The sequence below is a fragment of the Homarus americanus genome, unplaced genomic scaffold (genome assembly GCF_018991925.1).
Source record: "Homarus americanus isolate GMGI-L3 unplaced genomic scaffold, GMGI_Hamer_2.0 scaffold6317, whole genome shotgun sequence".
Lineage (NCBI taxonomy): Eukaryota > Metazoa > Arthropoda > Malacostraca > Decapoda > Nephropidae > Homarus > Homarus americanus.
In genome coordinates this window covers 10,173,601-10,196,680 of record NW_024730668.1, presented here as the reverse complement: position 1 = coordinate 10,196,680, position 23,080 = coordinate 10,173,601, and the positions used below count along the sequence as shown (strand labels likewise).

General features: G+C 36.6%; 1 protein-coding gene across 1 annotated transcript in view; it reads left to right on the top strand.

Annotated features, from left to right (window-relative positions):
* LOC121867079 (nuclear speckle splicing regulatory protein 1-like) overlaps positions 1–23,080 on the top strand; it is a 95,114-nt gene that overhangs the window by 49,224 nt on the left and 22,810 nt on the right. Inside the window, exons 6-7 of the mRNA XM_042366834.1 lie at positions 1,055–1,240; positions 14,605–14,728. Coding sequence (XP_042222768.1) covers positions 1,055–1,240; positions 14,605–14,728 — 310 coding nt within the window. The remainder of the gene's footprint in view (positions 1–1,054; positions 1,241–14,604; positions 14,729–23,080) is intronic.

Sequence of the window (23,080 nt, the reverse complement as noted above, 5' to 3'; positions counted from 1 at the left end):
TGGCTCTTCAAAAGGGCTGCTCAGTCACACAGACAGGACGGTATTGCACTGCTGCTTAGATCCCAGTGCATAAACGACCATCTTATCCATGCCGCCCATGTGCAGAGTTGTGACTTGAGATTTCCAGCAATCATCTCTGTGTTTCCCCGTCGTCACTCGTCTGTTGCCAGAGGACTTTTGGGTGTATAGTGGTTTTGGTGATGATGAGCTGGATGATGGCTGCGTGTGAGTTGATGCATGTGGTGAGACGGGAGCACAAGCTGCAACAGAGCAAGCTGCAACTACGTGTTTTGGCTCTCCCATTTGCTGATCCATTGGTGCGTGTATTGCAATGACTGAGGAAAGGGAGACTTGCAATGGATTGCTGATATTCCAGTTTGTTTGGTAGCCTGTCCATCATGCATTGCTTTCATCTGCTGGTGTAGTCGTTGGATTCCCATTGCGGTCACCTCTTCTGCCTATGCTGCTGTTGGGGTTTTGGTGGAGCTCTGTAAGCTTACACACACATACACACACATGAGGGTTGATTAAAAAGTTCGGTGAATGGTACTGTTACCAAGGAATTAGTCAATAGTGGTTAATCCTATGGGCAGGGCCAACTATCATCTACACCCTCCTAGTTGCCATCAGACACCATTACAGTATGTGTCAGTGCTCCAGGGCATGTCTTTGAATGAGGATGTCTGTGCAACATGTGGCATTTTTGTAGAAATGTCAAAGCTTGAGCAACGTTCAAACATGAAATTTTCCTTTATGTATAGCAAAATAGTGACGGAAACACTCATTTCCTTCCCGAAAGTTTTGAAACCAATATGGTGCAGCTGGGGTACAGCATGCTGTACTGTATATACAACAGTGATTGGTGGTGTTTTTTGTTATAGCAAATCACGTGAAATGTTTTCTTAGTTTTATAATTTTCTGTTTTCAAAAGGGTGTTGGCATTGTTGTGGCAAAATACAAATAAATAGGAGTAACTTAAGTTTAAATTTTCATGTGTTTATAATTTGATTTCCAAAATGTGCAGAAAGATGTTTAAGATAAATTTAATTTACAGGATGTGGGATTTAAGTATAAATCTCGCTACAGAAGTATCCTCTTTAATACAAAAGACACAAAGAACAGTGGACTATTTCGCAAGATTTTAAATGGAACCATATCTCCTGCTAACTTGGTGAGAATGACATCAGAAGAACTTGCCTCCAAAGAACTTTGTGAATGGCGGGAGAGGGAAGAAAAAAAGGTATGTTATTTTTTCATAGTTTTTGTATCCATCTTGTAAATGAAATATACTATAAATTTGTACTGTACAATCTTTTACTTTTAAAATTATTTTGTTTTTGTCTCCTACAGTATATTAGTAGCAGTACTGTATATTAGTAACTGTATAATGTACAGTATACTCTCGATTTAACTGAATCCAATATAACAAACTTCTATTTAGCGGAAGGCATTTTTTCCGTTATCTTTCACCTAATTTAGTGAACTAGTCCACTCAATTGAGATTAATTCCGTTAATACTCTCACACCAGGAAATGTGAGGAATAAATAAAGATATCAACAAAAAATACTGTACTGTACAGTATTGCCAAATCAGTAAATAAAAGCCAAATGGCAATTTAACAGTCACCATTTGCAGACACTCGCTGTTTCACCATAATAACGAAGACCAGATGGGATGCTGATTCCCGAGCAATGTTCCTACCTCCCTCCCCCTACACCAGTGGTTCCCTCACCTTTTGTAGGCTGTGAGCCACATTTGTCATTGTAAATATAGTGAAGGGCTCCAAAACTTTGGATCTACATTCAAGAAAAAACTATATATACAGTATACTGTACAGTTATTTGCAGTTTTGCACACACATACACACACTATATATATATATATATATATATATATATATATATATATATATATATATATATATATATATATATATATATATATATATATATATATATATATATATATATATATATATATATATGCAAGTAAATCACTGTAGGTGCGATCTAGGTATATGCTGATAACAGGAAAGAAAAAAAACTTTTCTCATATATATATATATATATATATATATATATATATATATATATATATATATATATATATATATATATATATATATATATATATATATATATATATATATATATATATATATATATATACTCACACATTAATATTTAAGAGAAATACAGTCCCAGGTTAATGTCCATTCAAATAATAGACTCAAATTCCCCCCCCCCCTTTCACACTCACTGGCCCCTACCTCTCTGAGAAATGATTGGGTGAAACACTAGATTGTAATGTTTAGTAATAAATAATACCTCAGACTAAAGTTACGATAATATAATTGACATTTCTGGATTCCTTGCAGGTCAGGGAATATTTTGAATGTAAACTTCATATATTTTGCACAAAAGATAAAATATTTGCTTTGTGTAAACCAAATTATTACATTAGAACTAAAATTTGTATGTCTAATGCAAAATCCATGATGTTTATATTCAAAATGATCAACATATTGTAAGAATTCCAGCAATGTAAATTATATTCTGGTCCAGTAATTTGTATGAATTTTATGAGCTAAAACAAATATCTTCAGTTAATAAAAAAAAAAATATTCTTCACGACACTATCTGTCAATCAAAGTACCCCAACTTGCCTGCCCCCCTCATCCAACCGCGCCAGATGGTCGGTCGGTCCCAACCCTCCCCACCCACCCCACCTTCCCTCCCTACCAGAGAAATGTTGGGTGAAAAAACTAATTTTAACTTTTAGTAACAAATAATACCTCAGACTAAAGTTAGCATAATATAATTGACATTGCTGGATTCCTTGCAAGACCAGGAACATTTTGAATATACAGTGACCCCTCGTTTAACGAACACCTCGGTTAACGTAATTTCGATTAACGAACTGCCTTCCATAAGGATCTTCAATTCGGTTAACGAAAAAAAATTTGGTTTACGAAGTTCTTACGAACCGACCTCAACATGTTTTCGCTTGCACTGACCGGGCAACCAGCTTTAGTATCAGTCCGCCAATACATTAATCGGTTCTAGTGCTTAAATTCCTTACTATTTTAGTAAATATCAAGAACTTTATACTATTCAATAATTTTAAAAGTTTAATATTCAATTTTTTAGTCATTTTAACAATTATTGAACATAATTGAAGGTAAAGTGACTAGTTTAATGCGCGGCATCCAGCCTCTTAACACAGCAAACAGGAGTTAGTCTTTCTCTGTTTTCACTGGAGGTAACATCTTGCTTGAGACTCTCTTCAACTAAACGCTTTTTTTCTGTGTTTCCAAGCAAATTATTGGTCATTTTGAAATATATTTTACATATTGACAATATATAATGCAGTGCAGTGTTGATTTAAAGAAAATAATCTTGAATTACACCAAGAGAGCTAAAATTGTATGGGTGAAATGGCGCCATGGGGTGACTTCTCTTCCACCCCAATGCCTTCTCTTCTTCCTTCTCCTCCACCCCCATTTTAAATCCCATCATCATCATCATCATCCAGGAGCCTTCTACATACACACCTCAAAGTAAGTGAACTTTTCTACCATTTTTGTTGAATTTAGGAAATTTTCGGTGAGCTGGAACCAATTACCCAAAAACCCATTGAAACAATGATTTCGGTTAACGAACTTTTCGGTTAACGAACGACCTTCTGGAACGGATTGAGTTCGTTAACGGAGGGGTCATTGTAAATGTCATATATTTTGCACAAAAGATAACATATTTACTCAGAGTAAACATTAGATCTAAAATTTGTATGTCTAATGCAAAATCTATGATGTTTATATTCAAAATGATCATCAAATTGTAAGAACTCCAGCAATGTAAATTATATTCTGGCCGGGTAATTTGTATGAATTTTATGAGCTAAAACAAATATCTTCAGTTAATAAAAAAATAAATATTCTTCACACGTGCCAGATGGTCGGTCGGTCCCTCCCTCCCTCCCACCCCCCACCAACCCTCCCTACCAGATAAATGTGTGGGAAAACCAGAATATTTACCTTTTTAGTAATAAATAATACCTCAGACTAAAGTTAGGATAATATAATTGACATTGCTGGATTCCTTGTAAGACGAGGAATATTTTGAATATAAATGTCATATATTTTGCACAAAAGATAACATATTTACTCAGAGTAAACATTAGATCTAAAATTTGTATGTCTAATGCAAAATCTATGATGTTTATATTCAAAATGATCATCAAATTGTAAGAATTCCAGCAATGTAAATTATATTCTGGCCGGGTAATGTGTATGAATTTTATGAGCTAAATAAAAAAAAAATTATACTTCACGCGTATATAGGTAGATGAACCGCGGAAAGTGAAAGCTTGGTTCTGGCGAGGCACCGCGTATATGAGAAATCGTGTAAAGTGAAACCTCGTAAAGCGGGGTAATACTGTATTTATACTTACTGTACGTGTATGTGGAATACTATATACGTACATATTCACTTTTATTCTTAAATCACTACTGTAATGTGATACAGGTGATTAATTTTTATCTCTTGTGCAAAATACATGACATTTATATTAAAATTATTCACTGTTTTACAAGGATTCCAGCAACGCCGGGCAGATGGGGGAGAGAAAGGGAGGGAGCGAGCGAGGGCGCGTGGTGGGAGGGGAGGTAGTATGTTAGACAGTTGCCACAGGCCCAGGTCTAACGCGTTTATATTTATCAGTTCTTAAGTGACTAAGCTTCTCTTATAAAAAGCCAGTGAAATGACCTGGGTGAATATAATTAACATTGCTGGGATTCTTGTAACATACTGATTAATTTGAATATAAACATGCTATAATTTGCACTCGACAAAACAATTTTAGTACCTTTATCAAATTAGTACATGTGCACTCCACCTTTGCACTATGGTCACTTATTTCTATTACATTTCTTATAGTATGGTATGTGCATGTAATTGGATGAAAATAAATGAAGAAATCTATGTAAATCTACCCAAACATACAGTTGAAAAACTTTTTTATAAAATGTACTACAGTACTGTACACAAGTGTACAACAATTTTTATCCCTTGAGCAAAATATATGACGTTTATATTCAAAATATTGGCTGTGTTGCAAGGATTCCAGCAATGCAAATAATAATCTCCTAACTTTAGTCTGAGATATTATATAAGATAAAAACTGTAAGCCTAAAACCTTGGCTGGGGAGGAGGGAGGGAGGGAGCCAGCCAGCGAGGGGTGGGGGGGTTGAGGTGATAAGTTTGAGCCGAAGGTCTCTGTGTGTTTATTTAACAGTCCTACTAAGCTTCTCTCATTTTAAAATGCCAGTGATATGACCTAGGAGAATATAATTAACATTGCTGGGATTCTTGTAACATCCTGATTTATTTGAATATAAACGATGTGATTCGCACTAGACATAACAATTTTAGTACCATAATCAAATTAGTACATGTGCACTCCAGCTTTGCACTAAGGTCATTTATTTCTTTTACGTTTCTTTTAGTATGGTGTTTGCATGTAAATGAAGAAATTTATGTAAATCTACCCAAAAATACAGTTGAAAAACTTTTTATAAAATGTACTACAGTATTGTACACTAATGTGCTACATTTTTTTATATCTTGAGCAAAATATATGACGCTTATATTCAAATTAATCTCTGTCTTGCAAGGATTTCAGCAATGCAAATTATATTATCCTAACTTTAGTCTGAGATATACATAAAGAAATCACCAATCTTTTGTCTGGGAACACAGGGAGGGAGGTAGCCAGCCGAGCGTGAGGTGAGGTGACAGAGTGTCTATATTTATTTGAGATAAGATTTGACAGTTGGCGCTGAAGGCCTGGGTGTTTATTTATCATTACTTAAGAATGACTAAGCTCTTCTCATAATTTGCCACCCAAACGACATGGGTGAGTATAACTTACATAGCTTGGATTCTTGTAAGATAGTAATTTATTTGAATTCCTGTATAAACAAGCTATATTTGCAATAGACATAACAGTTTTAGTACTGTAATCATTTAGTACATGTACAATACAGGTTTACACTTAGGTCCATTGTTACTGTATAATATTGACTAAATTCACTAGATAACGTACGCCTGGCAGCACAATCTATAAGAATACGCGATACGTACGTGACTGTGCCCGCTCTAGGGCTATTTAGGATCGCTATGTCCCATTATTTGAATGTTTTTTTTTTCTAATTTAAATTTTAATTGTGTATTCCTTGATAGAGGAAGCGGGATCCTATTGCTGTCACTTGGTACCCCTGTACCATAACACCAGAAGCAACTGGCCAGTGTCACAAGTATATACACTAGTACCCAGATTTACGCGGTCAATTGAACCCACAGGGTACCGCGGAAAGTGAAAACCACGTAAAGTGAACAACAGAACATATGGGATTAATTCCAATAGAGACTGGCCCGACCCCCAAACTCCACTTTTTCCGACAAAATACCTATGTTGTAGTAAAAATAACATCTAAATTTTGTGATGGTATGCTCACACAATTAATATTTAAGAGAAATACAGTCGCCAGGTTAATGTCCATTCAAATAATGGACTCAAATCCCCCCACCCCCTCTTCCCAGCTCACTAGCTCCTACCTCTCTGATTAATGTTTGGGTGAAAACTCTACATTTTAACGTTTAGTAATAAATAATACCTCAGATTAAAGTTAGGATAATATAATTGACATTTCTGGATTCCTTGCAGGTCAGGGAATATTTTGAATGTAAGCTTCATATATTTTGCTTAAAAGATAAAATATTTGCTTTGTGTAAACCAAATTATTACTTTAGATCTAAAATTTGTATGTCTAATGCAAAATCCATAATGTTATATTCAAAATGATCATCATATTGTAAGAATTCCAGCAATGTAAATTATATTCTGGCCAGGTAATTTGTATGAATTTTATGAGCTAAAACATATATCTTCAGTAAATAAACAAAGAAATATTCTTCAAGGACACTATCTGTCAATCAAAATACTCCTCCCTCGCTGGGTCTGTCCCTCCCTCCCTCCCTCCCTACCAGAGAAGCGATTGGGAGAAAATAGTATATATACATTTTTAAGTAATAAATAATAACTCAGACTAAAGTTAGGATAATATAATTGACATTTCTGGATTCCTTGCAGGTCAGGGAATATTTTGTATGTAAACTTCATATATTCTGCACAAAGGATAAAATATTTGCTTTGTGTAAACCAAATTATTACATTAGATCTAAAATTTGTATGTCTAATGCAAAAGCCATGATATTTATATTCAAAATGATCATCATATTGTAAGAATTCCAGCAATGTAAATTATATTCTGGCCGGGTAATTTGTATGAATTTTATTAGCTAAATAAAAAAAAAAAAATATACTTCACCGCGTATATGAGTAGATGCACTGCGGAAAGTGAAAGTCTGGTTCTGGCAAGGTTCCGCGTAAATGAGAAAGCACGGAAAGTGAAACCGTGTAAAGCGGGGTAATACTGTACAGTACAGTACATCCCTTGGTTATCGCGCCTAATTGGGACCCCACTGATAGTGAAAGTACAGAACCTATGGGATTTATTCTAATTCGTTCCAGGCACCCAAGACCCAACCCCAAGTTTCCCAATTTACGACCATTTAGACCCACTAAATATATATATAATGTTATCGTAAATATCATAAACACACATAGGCATGGCTAGGTTTATTACAAAGTGATGAAAAGGGTACGCTTAATACTGTAGTCCACAAAACATGTAGCTATGCTTTTTTTATTTGGTCCCCCATCATACGAATCCGTTTTCTCTCACATCAGGACACCTGAGTCCTCCGTTTTCTCTCTTATTCTTAGAGTGCACCAGAGACTTCACTATTCCTTAGTAATGACACAGAATTTGAAATTGCAACTGGGGTTGCAATTGTTCAGGCAACTAGATATGTCAGATTACAGCAAATGTGTTATTGTCAATTTGTAGGTGAAAGATTTTATCGTCAATAGATGTAGGTTAACATTACACCTGGAGGCAAATGCTTAAAAAACGCCTAAGGAAAGAAGCATATTCCTTTAACACATAATTATCTGACCAGTATGAGGAGGATCATTGTGTCTCCGTAAGGGGGTCGTGGAGTGGTGGTCCAGCAGGCGTCACGGAAGTTTTTTGGTGGGGGGGCCACGGACGTATATGCGATCGGACGTTAACTGGCGCATGACTGTATATATATATATATATATATATATATATATATATATATATATATATATATATATATATATATATATATATATATATATATATATATATATATATATATATATACTGTACACAGTAGAGACATAATCAAAATAAACGTCACTCAATTGTCTCACCGTGGTAAGATGTATAAATACAGAAAGTAAAATCCTTGTGGCACTTAATATTTCAGCTATTACACACAAAGTAGCAGAGCCTTCTTTGTGTGCGTTTACACCCGATTCGCCAGACAAGAAGATGGCGGTAGCAATGCGTGTGATGGAGGGTGCGGGAGGGATTTTGAGAATTGCAATTACAGTAAAATCTTGATTAACCAACCACATATGGGGGGAATGGGCTGACGGATAATCCAAAAGGTCGGTTAATAGTACATAAAGTCTACAGAAATAAAACATACATTTTCAAAGTACCTTTCCCTAACCTTCCTCGTTTAAGTCCCTCTATTCATTTTTGTTCATTTGCCATTCATATTTCAATAGAATTTGCTTTAAAACATTAACCACTTTAGTAAATAAATATGAACCAGCACAGAAACCGTGAATAAAAAATGGAAAAGTCAAAGAACATATGTCATCACAAAAATTGTGACCAAGTCCCAGGTTGCTAATCTGACTTTCTACCTCATTTACACACAATTGCAGGGTCTCAATTGCTTCTCTTACTATTGACAACACAACATACATATATTGTTTCTCACTCTTGATTTATTTTTTTTTCATTTTTGCATTTCTTTATGGTGCTTTATTACAGTTGTACCCCACTTAACGCGGTCAATAGAACCCAGAGGGTCCCGCGTTAAGTGAAATCCGCGGTAAGTGAACAACAGAACATATGGGATTAATTCCAATAGAAACCAGCCCGACCCCCAAACTCCACTTTTTGAAGACACATAACTATGTTGTAGTAAAAATAACATCTTAATTTTATGATGGTACATGCACACAATTAATACTTAAGAGAAATAGAGAAATACAGTCGCCAAGTTAATGTCCATTCAAATAATGGACTCAACTCCCTCCCCTCTCACACTACACTGCCGGCTCTTCCCTCTCTGAGAAATTTTTGGGGGAAAACCACTAAATTTTAATAAATAATACCTCAAACTAAAGTTAGGATAATACAATTGACATTGCTGGATTCCTTGTAAGACCAGGAATATTTTGAATATAAATGTCATATATTTTGCACAAAAGATAACATATTTACTCAGAGTAAACATTATATCTAAAATTTGTATGTCTAATGCAAAATCTATGATGTTTATATTCAAAATGATCACCAAATTGTAAGAATTCCAGCAATGTAAATTATATTCTGGCCGGGTAATTTGTATAAATTTTATGAGCTAAAACAAATATCTTCAGTTAATAAAAATAAAAATATTCTTCACGACACTATCCGTCAATCAAAGTACCCCACCTTGCCTCCCCCCTCTTCCAACCGCACAGTCAGTCCCAACCCTTCCCCCCACCCCCCACCAATCCTCCCTTCAAGAGATGTTGGGTGAAAAAACTAAATTTTAACATTTTGTATTAAATAATACCTCAGATTAAAGTTAGGATAATATAATTGACATTGCTGGATTCCTTGTAAGACCAGGAATATTTTGAATATAAATGTCATATATTTTGCACAAAAGAGAACATATTTACTCAGAGTAAACATTTTATCTAAAATTTGTATGTCTAATGCAAAATCTATGATATTTATATTCAAAATGATCATCAAATTATAAGAATTCCAGCAATGTAAATTATATTCTGACCGGGTAATTTGTATGAATTTTATGAGCTAAAACAAATATCTTCAGTTAATAAAAAAAATATATATTCTTCACGGGGTAACAGATGGTCGGTCGGTCCCCCCCCCACCAACCGTCCCAAGGAGATGTGTGGGAAAACCACTAAATTTTAATAAATAATACCTCAAACTAAAGTTAGGATAATATAATTGACATTGCTGGATTCCTTGTAAGACCAGGAATATTTTGAATATAAATGTCATATATTTTGCACAAAAGATAACATATTTACTAGAGAAAACATTTTATCTAAAATTTGTATGTCTAATGCAAAATCTATGATGTTTATATTCAAAATGATCACCAAATTATAAAATTCCGTATAAAATTATATTCTGGCGGAGTAATTTGTATGAATTTTATGAGCTAAAACAGGCAGTCAGGCAGGGTGGCGGGTGGGGCAAATCTAAAAATAGCGTCTCGAGCCGGACACTCACCGCGTATATGTGGAAAAAATCCGTGTTAAGTGAAAGTTCAGCTCTGGCGAGGCACCGCGTATATGAAAAAACGCGTTAAGTGAAGCCGCGTTAGGCGGGGTAATACTGTACTTATATGATTATTATTATTAGCATTATCATTATTAATATTATTACATTATCGCCCCCAGGCTTCGATGTGGGTCAGTGACCTGTGCCCGGGTGGGCTAATCCCCGTAAAAAAAAAAAATAAATAAATAAATAAAAATTTTGGGGTTCGGGATTGACAGTTAATCCGAAAGTCGGTTAATCGAGGTTTTACTGTATATATATATATATATATATATATATATATATATATATATATATATATATATATATATATATATATATATATATATATATATATATATATATATATATATATATATATATATATATATATATATATATATATATATATATATATATATATAATAACAAGAAATCACTGATAATCGAAGCTTACAGGTGTCACATCTGCAGGGGTGAGTACAGACTAAGGAGAAATACATAACAAGGCATATATATACAGTAGATGAGGGTGAGGTCAAGTCTACAATGGTCAGGTTATTAGGTAGTGACCCTACTAATCTTCAAAAAACACCGCAGCAGTCGGTAGTCAGGTCAGAGGGTAAGATGATCCAACCTTCTCACCTGGATACACATCTTCTTAATTACGAAATTATCCAGTTTGTACATACTCACCCTCCTCAACTGTATATATATATGCCTTGTTATGTATTTCTCCTTAGTCTGTACTCACCTCTGAAGATGTGAATTACGAAACTTGGGAACGTGTTTTCTTTTTATCTTGTGGTTATCAGCTTGTATATATATATATATATATATTTTCATGTAGATCAATGAAACATGATAAGATAAATCTTGATAAAACGGAAAAAATAGCAGACACCTTCTGTTTCCTTCCGTGTTTATTATATATATATATATATATATATATATATATATATATATATATATATATATATATATATATATATATATATATATATATATATATATATATATATATATATATATATATATATATATATATATGCTGAATAACCATAGGGAAGGAAAACACACAGTTCCCAAGCGCTTTCGTGTAATTCACATCTTCAGAGGTGAGTACAGACTAAGGAGAAATACATAACAAGGCATATATATACAGTTGAGGGAGGTGAGTATTACAAACTGGATAATTTCGTAATTAAGAAGATGTGTATCCAGGTGAAAGGTTGGATCATCTTACCCTCTGACGACTAGTCTGTACTCACCCTGAAGATGTGAATTACACGAAAGCGGAGAACTCTGTTCTTCTTTCTTGTGGTTATCACTCTAGATCCACCAGCACCTACAGTGATTTACTTGCATATATATATATATATATATATATATATATATATATATATATATATATATATATATATACAGATATACCCCGACTTACTACGGGTTAGGGACCAAATCCAGGTCGTAAGTCCGACATAGATAATTTTTTTTTTTTTTTTTTTTTTTTTTTTAATAAAAAATCTACAATGAAATACAGTACAGTAAAAGTAATGAATAATGAGGAATGGATACAGTACAGTGAAAGTAATAAATAATAAGGAATGGTTAGTGTGACTGAGCACTTACCTTTAATGTAGTCAGCTGAATGCACATAGGGCCCCCATAATTTTCTAATTATACATGGAGACTACATTAACTGGAAACGTTTCGGTATAGAAAATGCGTGTGTCATTTGAAAAAAAAAAAAATTAATAAAAATCTGAAGGCGGTCGTAGAGTCACGTGGTAAATCGAAGTCTGTCTGTATATATATATATACTTATATATATATATATATATATATATATATATATATATATATATATATATATATATATATATATATATATATATATAATAAATACATATACATATACACAGCTAGACCCCGACCACGACCCGTCGGGACTACAACCGCCATGATTGCTCTCCCAATGACACACGCATTTTCTACAAAACGTTTCCAGTTAATGTAATTCTCCATGTATATTAGAAAATTATGGGCCCCATGTGCATTCAGCTGACTACATTAAAGGTAAGTGCTGTCACACTGTATCCATTCCTCATTATTTATTACTTTCACTGTACCATTTCATTGTGGATTTTTATTATTATTTTTTTTTTTTTTTTTTTTTTTATCTATGTCGGACTTTACCATTGACCTCACGACCTGATTTGCCCTAACTCGCTGTATATATATATATATATATATATATATATATATATATATATATATATATATATATATATATATATATATATATATATATTTATTTATTTATTTATTTATTTATTTCATGTAGATCCACAATGAAAATGTGGATAAGATAAATCTTGATATAATCACACAGGAAAAAGGGAGACAATGGAGCACCTTAGCTTTCATTTTTATTCAAGACATCTTCAGAGGCAACTGAATTACATGGACCGAGAGAGGCTTAAGTACACAGGGTAACCTCACTAAACTTGGGTACCCTTCATAGTCACACGGGAACCTGATAACCCGTGCTGGGCATTTAAACAGTGGCGGGAATAGGCGCACGTTCTGGAACGTCACCCGGGGCTAAGGGTTAAGATTAACCACCCTAATGCTATCCAAACATACCATAACCTAATCTTACCTAACCTAACCTATCCTAATAGTCCCATCTGGGCAAATATGCTAGTGGACTAATCTTCATGTGATTCAAATGATTATTTGCTAGGTGGAAGTTGATAGTGAATGTGAGTCAAAAGTGATGAAAGTAAGTTGAGAACTGGACAGGGGGAATATATATTAGCCAGAATGTGGGAAGTGGAGTATTTTCGATGTCAGCATGTGTAGAGTCAACAGATGTTAGCATGTGGGCGAGTCAACTCAACAGACGCCAACATGTGGTTGAGTCAACAAATGTCAGTATGTGTTGAGTCAACAGATGTTAGCATGTGGTTATGTCAACATCTGGTTGTGAACAGATGTTCACATGTGGTTGTGTCAACAGATTTCAGCAGGTGGTTGTGTCAGCAGATATCAGCATATGGTTATGTCAACTGATGTCATGATGTCAGCATGTGGTTGTGTTAACAGATGTCAGCATGTGGTTGTGTTAGCAGATGTCAGCATATGGTTGTGTCAATGGGTGTCAGCAGATGTCTGCATGTGGTTTTGTCAGCAGATGTCAGCATCTGGCTGTGTCAGCAGACATCAGCATCTGGTTGTGTCAGCAGACGTCAGCATGTGGTTGTGTCAGCAGACGTCTGCATCTGGTTGTGTTAACAGATGTCTGCATATGGTTTTGTTAACATGTTAGCATGTGGTTGTGTTAACAGATGACAGTATGTGGAAGTGTCAGCAGATGTCAGCATGTGGTTGTGTTAACAGATGTTAGCATGTGGTTGTGTCAGCAGATGTCTGCATGTGGTTGTGTTAACAGATGTCAGCATGTGGTTGTGTTAACAGATGTCTGCATGTGGTTGTGTCAGCAGATGTCAGTATGTGGTTTTGTCAGCATGTGGTTGTGTCAGCAGATGTCTGCATGTGGTTGTGTCAGCAGATTTTTATTGGGTGTGGATATAGTGAGAGATTGGTAAGTATATGATGAAAAGAATGTACAGTACAGTATAATTTTGAGGTATATGGTAGGAGGAAGGTGGTGTTAAATGAAAGGACAGTGTGTAGGATTTACTAGAAGTGAGGTGTATGGTCATACATGGAGCAGCATTGTGCATAAATGAATGGAGTGTGACATTCTGTGAGTTTTGATAATTTCTTGCTTCTGAAGGGTGGTGCTGGCTCTTGTGAAACAACAGGGAAAAATTAGATAGAGGTATGAGTCTTAGTTGTGGAATGGGAGTTCTGTACCATAGCATAACACATTAACTTTTTGAATGAGTTAATTAATACCAGTCTGCGAAGGGAGAGTCGGAGTGAGTATTTTTGCTCCTGATTCCAGCCACCTTGCATTATGCCTGAAAAACAAATTAAATTAAAAAAGTAGGGTTTGATTTGGTTCATAAGTGATGCACATTTACTTTGTCTTTCAATGTTGTGTTTACTATTGCAGGAACTTCAGGCCATTGAAAAATATGAATTGGACATGATTGCCCTTGGTAATCAGTATATAATGAAATCACATAAAGGAGAAATTGAAATTGACAAGGATGAATTTATTAAGGATAAAGAAAAAGGTAAGTGTCTCATTTCTTTTAAGTTGTTATTCCTTCAATTTGAAAGACTGAAGGGGGCATATTCAGGATATTTCCCTTCCCTTCACCAGTTCATCTTTCTGTCTGTTTCCAAATACAGTAATAGGTTTCTGTCATGTGCTGTATGTAGGTTATCATATTGCATGGGGAGAGGAAGAAGCTCCATATCAATTTGGGATCACTTGGACAAAAGTAAAAGTTATTGTTGCTATAAATAGAATTTTGGATTCCAAAAGAAAATTTAAGTTTCCACTTACTAGTTAACTTTATATAGTGTAGTTTTGTCTTTGCGGTAACTTATAATGCTTAAAGTCTAAGAATGCCATAACCAATGCACATTAGATAAATGTTATGAAATATAAGTAATTGGTCAGTGCCACTAAACATAATGACAGTACAGGTAGTTCTGCTATAACGCGATAATTGTGTTCTTGTAAAATATCGTGTTTTAGAAGATCGCGTAATAGAAATAACAGGGCTTATGGAGAAAATAGGGTTAGGTGCAGATTACTCGAAATCGAAAAAATTTAGTAGTTAGCCTAACACAAAGGATAGCACAGTCTAAATAAATGTTACATTCGTATCTAATAATGAAATCATACAGTAAATGTAACACTTTACTTGATGGGGGAGAAGGGTGATTTTGAGGTTGATAAAATCGAGCTTCTCTTCAAGTGTTATATCCTTTCTTTTACGATCATCACCAGGAATTCTATCACCAGAACGCTTCTTGTTGATATTCTTCTTTACTATATTCACAGTTAATACAGTGGGGTATGCTATAACGAACGGATCCTACTACGAATATTCCTATAACGAACGGTTTTACCTATAAAATTGAGAATGCTATAACGAACGAAACTCCTACAACGAACATTATTTAATTTTTTTTTTCTAATTTATTGTTTTTTATTACAAATATTAATGATATTCTTTATTTCAGGGGTTTAGATGCATATTTATGCACTTTTTTACAATTTTTACAATTTTATATTATATTTTTCAGTGTTAAGTGGTTGTATTTGGGGGCCTGGAACGGATTAATCCTATAACGAATGAATGCTATAACGAACAAGGTTCTAGAACCAATTAGATTCGTTATAGCATACCCCACTGTACCACAAAATTGGAGAAATAGTAAGCAAAAATCGCGTTATAGCAAACAAGCGTTCGCGTTATACAAATATCGTTCCTAATTCAATAATCGCGTTAGAGCAAATTCGCGTTACCAAAACACGCGTTATAGCAGAACTCACTGTATACTGTATAACCTCTAAACTGTGCAATACAAATCTGTGTGGCTACTTCTGCTGTGCTAAAAATTGCAATATGAGTGCAGTACTTATATTTTTAATAAGGCCAACAGGGTCATAAAGTTTCTTCCACAAGCATAATATACTGCTCTTCATAATAATGTTCCGTGACACAAGTACTTTAGCTACAGGTATACCCCATAAACCGACTTCCTGTTAACCACCTCTTCACATAACCGACAAATACATTTTAGGGAAATACCCCGCAAGTTTTGCTGACTACCCAGTTGATCCGACTATCGGAGGAGGATTAGGATTAATTATGAATTATTAGGATTACAGTGCAAATGCTCTTCTCTTCTCCCCAACTTTATGTGTTATGCAATCATGCCTAAATGTCCCAGTGTTACTTCCTCTTCTGTTTAACCCCCAAATGATGGCTAGAGTTTTAAGTACAGAACTGCACAGTATTGTCTTTAATGGGGACAATGTAATCTACTCAGATTTGATATGTGCCTAACAAGATCTGATTGTTACAAGATGACACGATGTGTGTGACTGGCCGTTGCTACAATCACAAGTTTGTTTTTATTTCATTATTATACAGTAATTTGGTATGATCAACTTATTGTGGTGTATGTTTCATCATAAATAACATACAGTACACCTAGACCCCGACTTACGACGGGGTTAGGGACCCAAATCCAGGTCGTAAGTCCGATATGGTCGTAAGTCCGATATAGATAAAAAAAAAAATAAAAAAAAATTTTCAAAAAAAAAAAAATTCAAAAAATTTTTTTTTTCAAATTTTTTTTAAAAATCTACAATGAAATACAGTACCCTAAACGTAAAAAAATAATGAGGAATGGATACAGTACAGTAAAAGTAATAAATAATGAGGAATGGATACAGTGTGACTGAGCACTTACCTTAAATGTAGTCAGCTGAATGCACACAGGGCCCCCATAATTTTCTATTTACAGGATACATGGAGACTATATTAATTGGAAGAAGCAGAAGAGGAGACAGGGCTGGGTGGGTCATCAATGTCGCTTCCTTCAGACAGGTTTATGTACTGTGGTAACTTGCTGGTTGAAGGTATTGGATCATCTTGAGGGAGTGAAGAGGCAGCACTGGTGGGGCGTGAGGAGCCAGTACTGGGGGACTTCTTGAAATAGGTGTCCAATTTAGACTGCACAGTTTTCTTTTTCTTTTCATTATAAATTTCTCTGTAGCAAGCAAGTGAATCTTGGATCATTCTGTCAACTTTGGCATAACGCTCATAATTTTGATCCATGCCATCAAACATTTGCATTCCTTTATTAATTGTAGCAAATGCCTCTGCCATATGTTTCACTGAAAACTTTTTGGGGGGTGCAGGCTCTTCTTCTACATTTTGTCTCTCTTCTTCCTCTGCAACTTTCTGTGCATCTAGTTCAATAAGATCCTCGTTACTGAGCTCTTCTGCTACACTTTCAACCAACTGTCCAACATCTTCAGTATCAATTTCTAACTCCAGCTGTTTACCTAAGTCCACTATCTTGTTACTAATATCCAAAATAACTTCACTTTCATTAAATCCTTTGAAACTGTTCACATATCTTTTCAGGATTTTCTTCCATATTCCATTCATGCAATGTTTTGTAACCTGATCCCATGCTGCACTAATGTTCTTTATACATGACAAAATGTTGTACTCCTTCCAAAACTGTCTGAGCGTTTTCTCACCTTCAGTAGCAGCAACAGCCTGAGCGAAGGTCGTGCGTAAATAATATGCTTTAAAGGCAGAAATAGCACCTTGATCCATGGGTTGGATGATAGAGGTAGTGTTAGGTGGCATGTAGACTACCTTAACATCAGGGTGCATGTCGTCCAGGTGTGGTGGGTGTCCCGGAGCATTATCCAAAATCAGTAAAATCTTGAATGGAATCCTTTGTTGCAGACAATACTCCTTGGCTCGTGGAATGAAACAAGTCATGAACCAATCCTCAAATAGTACTAGGGTCATCCAGGCTTTCTTGTTACTGCGATAAAACACTGGCAGTGTGTGCTTGCTGACATGTTTAAAAGCCCTGGGGTTCTCTGAATGATAGATCATGAAGGGCTTTAGCTTGAAACCAGCAACATTCCCCCCCAACAGAAGTGTAATTCTGTCCTTGAATGCCTTGAATCCGGGCATTTTTTTGCCTCTTTGTGGATGTATGTCCGGTCAGGCATGCGTTTCCACAATAATCCAGTCTCATCCACATTGAATATTTGCTCTGGCAAATAATTCCCTTCCACAATCACATCATCTAACTCCTCCTTAAAAGCTTCGGCAGCACCAACATCGGCACTAGCTGCCTCTCCACTCACCTTAACACTGTGTAGACTGTAGCGTTTTTTAAATCTATCAAACCACCCTTGACTTCCTGTAAAGGTTTGATCACATTCATCTCCTGCCTGCTCCTTCAGGCTTTGGAACAGGCTTCTTGCTTTAGCCTGTATGGTTAGAACACTTAAGGGTACACGCTTCTGTATCTGGTCTTCTATCCATATCACCAATAATTTTTCCATATCGTGGATAGGACCTTGTCTTTTCTTTGTTATTATAGTTCCCTTTATAGGTGTTGTTCCTTTCACTACTTCACGAATACGTTCCTTGTCCTTCAGAATAGTGGATATAGTCGAGTGTGAGAAACCTAGGTCGCGTGAGATTGTTGCTACTGTTTTTCCATTCTCATACTGTGTTATTATCTTCAGTTTCATCTCAAAAGTAATTGCCTGTCTCCTTTTCCTTGGAGTACCACCAGCACTCTCACTTTTACGCTTTCCAGTCATTATAAAGTCAATTAAATACAATAATAACGAAAGTTCACAGCGCGATCAGTATAGGATACGATAGCCAAACACAAACAAAGCGCTCCACTGAGTGAGTGCAGCCACGAGGCGACCCAAGACACCCCTCCCTCTCGCCCGGGACGGAAACGTTTCGGTATAGAAAATGCGCGCGTCATTTGAAAAATTTTTTGGTCACGGCGGTCGCAGTCGTATGTCCCGTATGGACGTACGGTCAAAGCAGGTCGTAAGTACCATTGGACGTAAGTCCGTATAGTCGTAAGTCGGGGTTTAGGTGTATTTATGAATAGAACAAAATATGATACAGTATACTGTAAAATTTTACTTCAAAATAAAAATACAAACTCAATCACATGGGAATCCTCTTCCTTAACCACTCAGCTCTATCCTCCGTAAAGGAGAGGGGGGAATACTGGCCGTGCTGCCTTTACCAATTTGTTATTTTTTATTTAGTATTATACAGTGGTCCCTCGGTTAACGAACGCCTTGGTTAATGAAATTTCGGTTAACGAATTACCTTCAATAAGAATCTTCAATTCGGTTAACGAAAAAAATAGATTAACGAAATCCTTACGAAAATCACGTTTTGTTTTGAACATCAGCTGACAAGCCGAGGAGGTACTCAGCCAATTCAGTAATCTCATCTATGTTTACATTCGTTTCCAATGAAGGAAATATCATAAAAATTGTGCTCTTTAATATTTGTGCATTCTTTTATACAGTCTCAAAATTATTGGTCATTCTAAAATTTAGCCATCCAAGCTCTGTCTACATAAAGTTTTTCAACTATTATTTTTGGCTCGATATATGTAACTTTATTCATTTGTTGAAACGCATTTACATGCACACACTGTCCTAAGGGCAAAGCTGAACTGTACATGTAATCAGAATAATGTACAAAATGATTACTAAAATTTTTGTCTAGTGCAACCTATGGCATGTTTACATTCAAATTAATCACTATCTTATAAGAATTCCAGCGATGTAAATTATGTTCTCCCCGGTTACTTCTATGAAATTTTATGTAAGTAAAAAACAAAAACTCAATCTAAAGGACATTAATAGACAATTAAATACTTCACACCTCCGTGCCAACTGTCAAACATGTCACTGTCACCCCTGCCTCCCTCCCTCCCCTCCTACCAGCGAGGGTTGTTTGGTTAAACTGTACAGTAGTAGGCTTTAAATTTTTATCTTATATAATATCACAGTCTAAAGTTAGGATAATGTAATTTGTATTGCTGGAATCCTTGCAAGACAGTGAATAATTTGAATAAAAACGTCATATATTTTGCACAAGAGATAAAAATTTTAGTTTTGTACATTTTATGATGTAAAGTTTTTCAACTGTATTTTTGGGTAGATTTACATAAATTTCTTCATTTATTTTCATTCATTTACACGCACACACCATACTAAAAGAAACGTATAAGAAATAAATGACCTTAGTGCAAACCTGGAGTGTACATGTACAAAATGATAAAGGTACTAATATTGTTATGTCTAGTGCAAATTATAGCTTGTTTATATTCAAATTAATCACTATATTATAAGAATTCCAGAAATGTAAATTATATTCTCCCCGGTCACTTCTATGAATTTTTATAAGCAAAAACCAATAATTCAATATAAAGGACTTAAATAAACAAAAACACTTCTCAAGACCTCGGCGCTAAGTGTCAAACTGTCAAACGTATCACATCACGTCACCTCCTGCTCCCCCCTCCTGCTCTCCCTCCCTCCGTCTCCCCCATCTGCCCAGCCAGGGTTTTTATCTTATGTAATACAGTATCTCAGACGAAAGTTAGGAGAATATAATTTGCATTGCTGAAATCCTTGCAAGACAGCGAATAATTTGAATGTAAACATCATATACAGTATTTTGCACAAGAGATGAAATTTTTTGCTCTTTGTAATAAAATTCTTAAATTAGATCTAAAATTTGTATGTCTAATGCAAATTATAGCTTGTTTATATTCAAATTAATCGCTATCTTATAAGAATTCCAGCCATGTAAATTATATTCTCCCCGGTCACTTCTATGCAATTTTATGAGCAAAAAACAAAAACTCATTTAAACAACATAAATAAAGAAATAAATACTTCACCAAACCTTCGCGCTAACTGTCAAAGTACACCTCACTTCCCGCTCCCCCCTCCCCCCATGCACGCTCCCTCCCTCCCTCCCTCCCTCCCTCTCCCCCATCTGCCCAGCCAGGGTTTTTATCTTATACAGTCAACCCTCGCTTTACGCGGTCCCACTTTACTTGTTTCCACGTTTACGCGGTACCCTGCCGAACACGGAATGCTCACTTTCCGCGGTGCGTGTACCCCTTTACGCGGAGAGCGGCTGGCGGTCCTCTCGCGCCGCGCCATTTTTGGATCCAAACCTCCCGCCCTCTCCCACCATCCGCCATATTGTGTAAGCGGCGCGAGTAGGTTGCGCAGTGTATGTCTTTGTTGCGTTATCGGTGACGTCATATGACGTAGCGGACTGTGATTGGGCAAAGCATCCTTACCTCCCTCCCTGCTAGCTGTGATGTGCCCCGCCGCGGGAGCGTTCAAGCACTTTGACCTACCCGCGTCAGTTACACCCTTCCCTGCTACACCGTGTATATTGGTATCCATCGTTCCATAAGAATGGCTTCCACCGGACCACCACCACCACCACAAAGAAACCTTGCTTTACCTGGACCCAGCCGCCCTAAGCCAAAGAAGACACGACGTTCCTTAAGCTACGAAATCAAATATAAGATGATACAAGAGTTGGAGAAAGGAACAAGACAGGTTGATCTCGCGCGCCAGCATGGTGTTAACGAATCAACTATCAGGACAATTAAGAAGGATGCAGCCAAGATAAAGGAGCACATGAACATCACAAAGTCTACAGGTGCTTCTATGATCAAGTATTTCCACAACCAGGTGCTTCTCAAGACGGAAAATTACTTGTGAGCTACTTGGTGCGTCAGGCGCAACAGAACATGGCGGTGGACACGCGCTCAGTTACGGAGTATGCACGTGAACTGTATGCTGCAGTGTCACGAAAGATGGGAATTACAGAGCCCAAGCCCTTTAAAGCTTCCTCTGGGTGGTTACAAAGATTTAAAAAGAGGAACAAGATCACCAATATCAACATTGGTGGTGAAGAAGCTAGTGCTGACCGTGTTGCGGCTAGGGGATTTCCTCCGTTTTTACGTGAGATTATGGAGGAGGGACAGTACACCGACGAACAGGTGTTTAACGTGGACGAATCTGGTCTTTTTTGGAAAAAGCTACCTTCCAAGACCTTCGTTGTGAAGAATGCCAGCAAGTGTCGGGGCCGGAAGTTGCAGAAGGAGCACATCACCGTCCTGTTTACCACCATTGCCTCCGGTACCTGTAAGCTCAAGTTATCGGTGATCCACACAGCACGCAAGCCGCACGCCTACAAGAGCATGGACATGACCAAGCTAAATGTCCACTGGCTGACCGCACGTAAGGCGTGGATGTTCTCTACACTGTCCCTCTCCTGGTTTGATAACTGTTTCGTTCCCGAAGTGAAGAAATTCTTTGAGCAACAGAATGTGCCATTCAAGATTTTGTTGCTGCTTGACAACGCACCAGGACACTCGCCCCTACTGTTAGATCGTCACCCCAACGTAAAAGTGGTCTTCCTTCCTCCCAGCACTATGTCTATAATACAGCCCATGGACCAAGAATTGATGTGTAATGTAAAAGCTGCATTCTCTGCTAAAAAATTCAAGCTCCTGAACGACTACACCAACACCAAGGAAGAGTTGTGCAACCTGAGTGACACCAACACCGATAGCAAGAGCGAAGACGACGATGATCAACAGTTGGCAGAGCAAGAAGTACTTTTGAAACAATTCTGGAGAACATTCAACGTCAAGAAAGCTGTGGACTTCTTGGTGGAGGCATGGGATCAGCTGTCTCTAGCAACTGTTCATCACGCATGGAGACATGTGTTGCAAGGCATTCCGGGTGTTAGGCAGAGTAAATCTGTGACTGGTGAGGTTCAGACTCTTGCAGTAGCAGTGGACCTTGCCAGAGAAGCTGCGCAGAGTGTTACAGCTGCAGGCTTCTCCGAGACCACCAACGACGACATCCAGGAGGTGATAAGGGATCCTGATGTGACTACCGACGAGATGGTAGATGATGATGACGACAGTGAAGAGGCAGGCGGTGCGTCATCCCAAGAAGAACGCCGCTTATCCCATAGTAATGTAAGGGGTGCCATCGAGTG